Here is a 9,434-nt window from a genome sequence, read left to right on the forward strand (position 1 = left end):
TGGTGTTGGGCAATTTTCCCAATAGAATGCTTTTATTTCAATTTTTTTTTTATTCCATGTCAGAACATGTCTTCAACAGACAAGCCTCTTGATCAGAATGGATTTTAGTATTATTTGGGGAAATCTATAATGTCTCAATAAACAAAGTTTTTCCACTTGGTGCATAGATGTAAAAGTTTTTCTTAGCTTGCTGCTGCTGTGTTGTGAGGGTCTTTTGACTGTTGTCCTAATAAAATTCCTTACATGCACACTGACAAACACACATACACTCAGCATGAGCAATATACATAAGCAGAAGAAGAGTGAAAGAGAGTGTGGTAAATATATACAGAGAGGGGAAGTTTATAATGAGAAAAGTATAAAAGACAGAGTGACAAATAGAGTGGTTTTTTTCTGTTATTGTCGCAGATTTTGAAATTTTAAAACTAAGTGAAAATTTTCAAATTTGGTATATTGATGTAATTTTTCAGTCTGAATCCAATTTTATGATTCCTATATTCCTGAAAAATTTTAGAAAAAAGTTACAGAGGTTTGAAGTTTAATAATGTTTACTCAATTGGAAAACAGGACTTGGAAGATAGCATTTTCTGTGTGATAGCTGTCTATCACAAAATGAAGGCAAAAACATTGATAAATTTTTTATCAAAAAATGAAATCAAAACAGTATGACAAAAGTTTTGATAAGTTTAATGAATAAAGTCATGTGAAATGGTCAAACAGCATGTAAATAATTTACTTTCCATGCTGGCATGGGTTGGATGTTTTGATAGGATTCAACAAGTCAGAGGACTGTTTAGCTCCAGTGACTCAGTTTTGGCATGGTTTCTATGGCTGGATGCTCTTCTTAATGCCAACCACTTTAAAGGTGTACTAGGTGCTTTTTTTTTTTTTTGCAGCATCAGTACTAGAGAGGTTGCTAATAATTTGCAAGGCTAAAGAGCTCCCTTCCTTGAGGAGGATGGGAGATAAGGTAGTCACTTTATGCAGGGTGTTGAGAGGTATGAGAGGAGGAGTAGGGACAGACTTATTGCAGAAGAGATTAAGGACAACCTCAAATTTTACATGGTGGGAAAGGGGATTGATGCTTAAACAAGAAGTTAATATGGTGGTGATGAGACACCAGAATGTACCGTCAAAGTAAATAGTAGAATGTGTAGATGTAGAAGAATCAGGGAAGGTGGATAAGAGTGTAAGAGGGAAGTAGGAGACAGTTGGACATAAACGTGGCATGGAGGTGGTAGGATGTATATAGGAGATAAATTTAGTGAATGCTGAATAGGGGTGGAAGTGGTAAATGTCAATATGAGGAAAAGGATAAGAATGAGGGAGAGATGTTGACAAGGAGTAACTCAGAGGAGAAAGAGTGGTGACTGGCAGTACAGAAATGGTAATATGGTGAATGTAGCAACAAGTTCTGCTGTAATTATTTACAGTATCAGAATGCTACAGTAGATAGGAGAACGATGAAGGAATGAGTGAAAGGGAATTGCTGGGGTAAGCAGTTGCCTCAATAGGTATTACTAATATGATAATTGTCCTACCTTACATACCTCCAACAGCCAAGGGAGTTAGACATATACAGAATATACATAAATCTATGTCCTACAAAGTTTGCATAATCGAAACAAAACTGAGCTGAGAGAAATAATTGGGTGGCCAGAGGCATGAAAAACATAGACAAATATAGATATATTAAATACCATGAAACATAAATCCTTGATTTCTTAAAATTATCTCAACTTTATCTTGATTTCTTAAAATTTGATGCCAGTTCCATATGAGAAAGGGAGATATGAATCAACAACACTCCAAAGTTGACATGACATACACAATATATGAATTAAAATATTAAGAAAGGTACTTACTTTACATAGACAGTGCGGTTTATTAGACCAAACATTAGTCCTCTGTCAACATTACCTAAAAATTGCCCAACCTGAGGTAAAGTAAAATGTCAAAAGAAAAAATAAACTTTAGAAAAAAATTCAGACTTCAAATTTAAAATAGAAGTGATAGGAATGTGTAATTTTAGTCGCTTTTTTTCCAAAGGCAACACAATTTCATTTTCTAAGTACATCATCATCATCAACATTTAATCTCTGTTTTCCATACTAGCAAGGGTTAGACAGTTTGATAGGAACTGGTAAGGCCAGTGGTTGCACCAAATTCCATAGTCAGTTTTGACTTGGTTTCTATGGCTGGATGCTCTTCCTAATGCCATTCACTTTACAGAGTGTACTGGGTGCTTTTCACATGGCATCATCATCATCAGTGCTTTTTACATGGCACTAGAACAAGTGCTTTTTATGTGGCACCAGTACCTACAAATTTTTACTTTTAAAATGTAAGTTATTTCTGACAGATGTAATTTCTTTTACATATTCTTCATGGATAAATAATTGCAAAGTAACTTCAAATATAATGAAATGCTGTCAATTTTTATGGCTTCTAATTTGTTTAGATAAATTTTGAGGAGATTGGAAGAAGGAAAAGTAAAAAACAAATAAACCATATATTGTTAGAATGTTGATACATGTTTTGAGAGAACTTAACATGCATATGGAATGAATGAATATAATACAAACTTTGAAAGACATTAAGACACATTTTTAATATGCATTTTGAGACAGATAAGTACCTGAAATAAAACAATACATGCATAATGTATTGTTGAACAATTTAGCCTATTTTGTTGTTGGTTATTCATACTTGGTTTATAATATATTTTTCAAACTGTATTCACAGGCATAAAATCAGGAAGTGAGAGAGGTGAAGGTAGATTCATTTAACCACTTGACTTCCATATAATTATGGCCGTTTTGCAACCTCACTATTCTCTGAATTCATATTTTATACTACTATTTTAAATGTGTGTGCATGTATATATATATAAAGATGTTATATATTCACTGTTCACTGAATCCATATTTTAAACTCTGTGTGTGTGCATATATATACATGCACACAATTTCTTACATTTTGGTTACAATGTACAAACCAGAATTCATAGGAGTTTAACACTATTATGCTCCCTGTGAATAACTTAAATTTCATCTTACAAACAAGAAATTTAATAGGTAGCCATTGATGATGGTAACCTAAGGTGTTCAGTTTGTGTCCATGTCAAATTGAATCTGAAATGATAAGCACTCCTTTATACATACTTCATAAACAAAATTTTGTACTTTTATTAACAGATGTAGAAATAGAAAGAAATAGTCTGTAATGGCTTCTTTCATCTATTGACATTTTACTGTAATAGTCTAAGTAAAATGACAACTGACAACACAGAAAAACATTTGCATCTTAAGGAGTTGAGAGAATACCTGTAACCTTAATCATTACTTGAACTCAAATATACAGTATTTTACGTTGCCAGTAAAATATGTACTGCTACTACTACTACTACTACCTCTTTTATGTATACTAGCTGGTGTACCCGGTAATTCCCAGGAGTAAAGATATTCTATTGAAACACCTTATTACTCTGATATAAGAAAGCAATTTCATTATAACTGCCGCAAAAGGTGTATTTTCTGTTACAGAAAAGTACAAAAAACTGTCAGCTGGAGGAGGGAGTGATTGTTGGAGGTTGGCGGGAGAGGTTTTTGGAGGTTGGCGAGAAAGATTGTCAGAGGTTGGTGAGAGAGGTTGCTGGAGGTTGGCGAAAGGCAAAGACATTATTCTGCTTAGCAAAGGCATCTGGGAAATGTATAACTGCTGTCATTCACAGAAAAACTATTGTTTTGCCGTGAGAAAAGTGCTGATGAAGTGTTAAGTGAAATTTGGCAATCAAGGATCGAATCTACACTATGCCTGCATGAAGCCACTACATAGACATTGTGGAATAAAAAATTTATCTACTGTCATGGAAAAGTGTAACTGTAAAAATGCAGAATTATCGGAGTAATGGATATTCAAAAAAGTATGTATGTATAGAAATGTATGAATGAAGTCTTTAATGTTTAAGATTCAAATCAAGGAAGTGCAATGATAATGTTTAGCAGTTCAAAACTATGAGTAGTGAAATGCAGAATTAGGTCGGCTGATCGTAACAATCAAATATTGATCACTTTGCTAAAATCTGCAGGTGGTATGGATTATTTCCCTTGGGTTGTTTAAATAAAATATTAGTATTATGTAGTAGATATAAGAATCCATTTTTTTCAACAATCTAAGTATGCCATGAGGTTTTCAGACATGAGTTCTACTCACATGTCAAATAAAGTATAAAAGTGATATTGTCTGCAAAAATTAGAAATAGGACACACAAAAAAATCAATATTCAAAGTAATTGAACATAAACAAAGAAATGGGTTATTTCCCTTGAGTGTTTAAAAAAAATTAGTTATATGAGGTAGATATAAAAGTCTCTTCCAGAGGCCGTATTATCAATTTTTTCAACAATTTAAGTATGTCACAAGGTTTCCAGACATGAGTTCTACTCACGTGTCAAGTTTCATCAAAATAAATAAAATGATGTAGGAGGAGTTAGCTAACAACGCCACAAACAAACACACACCGATTTTCCTCATATGTAGTAGGTTATTGGGTTGGTGCATAATTATTGCGGCTTTTTTCAACAAATTTTATTCAACAAAAACAATAACAATATTGAACAAAAACATCTTTAAATGATGGTCTGACTGTCTGCCAAATAAATGGGAAGCAGTAATTGAAGTAGATGGGGAATATGCTCCGGAATAATCATTTAAACATGTTTTTGTTACATGTTATTGATTTTGTTGGATAAAATTTGTTGAAAAAAGCCACAATAATTATGCACCAACCCAATATATTGGTAATGGGTTTAATTTCAGAGTTATTTTGATGCATGATATTAAAAATTTCATTCAGCATACCCATTGTTTACTTCTAATTTCAACCAACAAAAACCGTCTATAATGGATGGTTGCTTGACCTGCTAAAAATAATAGTGAAATATACCTGGTCATACCCTACCATTAAAAAAAAAAAGAACACATTGGCTAATGTAGCTTGAAATGCATTCTGCTTAAACAACTTGGTGGTCATAACTAGAATTGGTTTGATCGTAGGTTGGCTCATTCAGAACTTGGTCTGAGACTACACAATAACATATACTTACTGCACCAAGTTTATCTTCTTGGTTTGTTGAGATAACAAAGGCTCCATCATCCAAAAGATAACAAATTAATTTATCACTTTCACGGCAATGATACTGATCCGAATTACCATAGTCTGAAGCTGTTAACAATTCTTCCATTATTCTACTGTGATTCATTGTAACGCCAATCACTGAAAAAAATAAATAAATAAAAGCACGTTAATGAAACTTTTCTTTAAAAGTTTAATTAGAATATATTTTTCTAGAATTTTTAATCATTATATTGAGGTTTTCAACCGAAAATATAACAGTTAAGCGCACATTTATCATTTCATATAGCAATAATAGACTTTATTTTACATTTACAATTTTTTTATCAAATAATATATCTTCCTTATTGATTACTTTAAATATTGATAGCTTATTGATTACTATAAATTAGTTTCATATGAACAATAGTAAAGAAATTATATTATAAATATTATTTGTTGAATTCAAAGCAATGTGAGTGATAAGTGCTGGCAATACAGAAATAAAATATTTTTATGTTATCTATAAAGCAGTATATTAAAGAGATAGCCAAGTTCTACAAGTAAAGTTAATTGCCACATCAATATGGTTGTTCAATGTTACTACTGTTTTAACCCCAGGCAGATCTTCAGGTGCAGATCTTATAGGTGCAGCCTGCACCCTGTATATACTGCAAGCAGGGAAGCAAACCCCTACCACCCTCCAGCAGACAACAGGTTTGCAACACTGACTCAGTTTTGAGCTAGTTTTGCTCATCCTCAGTAGTGAACACTTGGTCACTAGAGAGATGGCCAGAATCCACTCCAGTAAGCAATATATAGAAAACATAGTGACATCAGTCACTGATTTGCAAAAAGCAAAGTAGCTAGTTGTAAAATCTCAATAAGAGATGAGAGTTGTAACTATTCTAACAAGTAAAGTTAATTGCCACATCAACATGGCTGTTCAATGTTACTACTGTTTTGATACCCGGCAGATATAATATACATACAACATTACTACTTTACAAAGAAAAAGAAATATTGAAGCCATGAGTCATGATTTGTGATATATTTCCACAACTGATATCTGAAATCATCAGATAGTGTGTTATGTGGAAAGCTGTAACTTTCTTTAGTTGATAGTGTTCTAGGTACCTGAGTAACATAAAATCCTCATTACAATCTTCTACTGTTTGCTCTGTAGAGCTCCATACCATTATCTAACCAGATGGATTTATGTGTATACATATAGACAATATAACATATACACATACAGAGAGCTTTTAAATTAATTTAAACTGATTATGTTTTGCAGATATGTAATCATACATGTAATGATGTTTATCCTAAAGAAACATGAAGGCACGTGGCTTAGTGGTGATGGTGTCAGACTCATAATCGCAAGATTGTAGTTTCAGTTCTCCGACTGGTTGATGTGTTGTGTTCTTGAGCAAAAACTTTCCATTTCATGTTGTTTCAGTCCACTCAGCTGGCAAAAACGAATATTCCTGTGGTGGACCAGTATCCCATCCAGTGGGGTGGGGGGATACTTGTATATATGCCACCAAAACCAGCAAACTGGCCCTGTGAGTCAATATGATTTAGGAAGGATCTTTATCCTTTTATCCTAATGAAACAGTTGCTGACTATAAAATATGAATTATATGTGAAATTTCTGCTTTTACTCTATATAAGACAAATAAGAAGAAAGATAAAAATATATGTTGTGTAACTGTTGAACACAATCTCTTGATTACTGCTCAAGTACATTATCATTATTCTGATTATTCTCCAATCTGTAGTCACACAAGCAAAGAGACACTCTATTACAACACTAATCCCACTACATTGAATACAAATGAAGAACATCTGACTTCATTTCGTTTTTGTATTTGGTCTGGAAGATTCTTTATGTGAATTTGTGAAGCATATTTTATTGTGTCTAGAGAGAGTCATTCTCTTTTAGTGCCTTATTAATTTAACACACTCACCGATTTCCACTCACTTGCTTATTTACTTTTACTAAAATTTTTGTTGCAACTTGCAACCTTTTTAATAGACAACAGGATTGCAAAATCAAAGCAAGTCGCAACAAAAATTTTAGTAAAAATAAATAAATAAATAATGTAAACAAGTGGAAATCGGTGTGTTAATTTGATAAGGCACTAAAAGAGAATGACTCTCCCCAGACACAATATTCTATTTATAGTCCTTTCCGACTAAATATTTTTATGAGACATTTATTTATCAAGGAATTTTAAAGCATTTAAAAAATGGATAACAAATATAGCAAAGATCAAATAAATAAATTTCAATGAATCTTACCAGCTGTTTTTATGCTGTTATTGATTTTGACAGATTTTACAACAGTTATTGGTGGTGCTGTTGAATTTTCTAGTGATCCTAGAGAGTAAGAAAATATGAAAATCCACGAGAATTACATTTAATCTAAGTTTTTATAAGATACTTATTTCCTAATTAATTCATAAGATATGAAAAGTAAATTATTTGTAAATACAAATTTAAGAATTTAGTGAACAACCAAATGAAACAAAGTACCCTACAGAAATGGAGAAATAGCTACATGTGGAATATTCCATTTATGATATAAATTTAAATAGAATACAAGCATTTGGGAAATAAATAATACTCATTTCTTTCTTTCTGAAAAGTTTTGAACTTTATCCTTATGTTGAGAAAGCCATGAGAAATCCCTCTCAACAACACAATCCATTCATAGAAAGCTATGGTTAGAAACATAATTTTGAGAAAAATAATTTCAATAAGTTTCTTTAACAATCCCTGTTTAATGAATATCTATGACTGTTCATATCAAAACCAATAAATATTTATTTATCTCACACAAATATAGAATCATATAAAATGAACACAGGCATAAATATGTGTTTGCTTCCCAACTGCATAGCTTTATATCTGATCTCCCACAGCATGCCACTTTGAGCAAGTGTCTTTTATAGCTCTAAAGTTGACCAAAGCCTTGTAAATAAAATTTAGCAAACAGAGACTGTGTAGAATACAAATGGAAGGACTGTGAAAGTGTGAAACCTAATATGCTACCCAGTTTAACAACCTGGGTGCCTTTATCAAAGTCACTCTATTGCAAGTATTTGGGCCAGGTGTCTGGTTTGTGGTTAACTTTATCCCAACTTCCAACCAGTTTTGAAGACTCAGAAAAAAAGTCAGGAGCACTGCCTTTTCTCTTCTGATGAAGCCATTAAAAACTTCTTTCCTTATCAGTAAAGGCATAAAGTGAAATAAAATCAATTTGATATTAAGATCAGATTGTAGATTTGATTTTCCCCCTCAACATATTACAACTCTATTGAAACAATAGCATCAAGGCTGAAACATATAAAAGAATAAAATAATTTTTAAAAAAGACTTTAGGCCAAGCCCATTTTGTTTACATATTAGTATTAAATTGACAGATTTCTTTTGCATACAGCCTTATCATCTGATCCAACTATATCATTGAGTTTTTCACTTCTACTCCATGACCTTCACAACCAACTCAAAGAACCATAATTTTTACATTTGCTTTTTCCATGATGTCACTCTCCAATTGCTCCCCAAAACATATATTGCAAAATAAATATCAAGAAAAATTAGAGAATTAATTCAATTTCAAAGTAATTGCTAATGAAAATAACAAACCTTTTCTATATGGTGCTGTATAAACGAAGTAATCAACCTGCATTGCTCGTTGGTAATAATCAGCTTTCCAAACATCTCGCCACATAACATAGCGATCTTTCTCACTGGAAATAATGTTGGGAGATAATAAAACATGCTAGACATAAAAATGTTCAACTTTGCATTTAAAGTATAAAGAAATAATTGAAAATGGTCTAAACAGGGATCATATTTGTTTAACAAAAAGATTCCATACAAGCCAAAATTATAGCAAGCATGACCACTAATAGAGGAATATAGTTTGTAATTGTAACTTCATGAATACTCTTTTGCTATTTTTTAAAACTAAAATCAAATTGTAATTTGGAATTTAAAATCTGAAATCGAAATCGAACCGAATCTGATGACTGGCACCCATGCCAACCTCTCTTTCATTGGACACTAAACACTGCTTGCGAAGACCTGTTGGGGCAAGTGAAATCGTAATTGAACCATACTCGATGACTGGCACCTGCGCCAGTGGAGCGCTAACAGCACTGTCCAAGTGTGTTCATTGCCAGAGCAGCTGTCTGGCTTCCGTGCTAGTGGCCCATAAATAGCACCATTTGAGCGTAATCGTTACCAGCATTGCCTTCTAGCACTTGTGCTGGTGGCACGTTAGAAAATCATTCGAGCAAGGTCGT

At 32.7% G+C, this 9,434-nt stretch overlaps 1 protein-coding gene across 6 annotated transcripts in view; it reads right to left on the reverse strand.

Moving 5' to 3' along the window:
- LOC106868291 (voltage-dependent calcium channel subunit alpha-2/delta-2) overlaps positions 1 to 9,434 on the reverse strand; it is a 207,694-nt gene that overhangs the window by 16,523 nt on the left and 181,737 nt on the right. For all 6 annotated transcript variants that reach the window (XM_052969102.1, XM_052969096.1, XM_052969095.1 and 3 more), the window contains 4 exons: positions 8,773 to 8,876; positions 7,423 to 7,500; positions 5,108 to 5,277; positions 1,866 to 1,936 (listed from right to left, as the gene is read on the reverse strand). In XM_052969102.1, coding sequence (XP_052825062.1) covers positions 1,866 to 1,936; positions 5,108 to 5,277; positions 7,423 to 7,500; positions 8,773 to 8,876 — 423 coding nt within the window. The remainder of the gene's footprint in view (positions 1 to 1,865; positions 1,937 to 5,107; positions 5,278 to 7,422; positions 7,501 to 8,772; positions 8,877 to 9,434) is intronic.

The sequence above is a fragment of the Octopus bimaculoides genome, chromosome 1 (genome assembly GCF_001194135.2).
Source record: "Octopus bimaculoides isolate UCB-OBI-ISO-001 chromosome 1, ASM119413v2, whole genome shotgun sequence".
Lineage (NCBI taxonomy): Eukaryota > Metazoa > Mollusca > Cephalopoda > Octopoda > Octopodidae > Octopus > Octopus bimaculoides.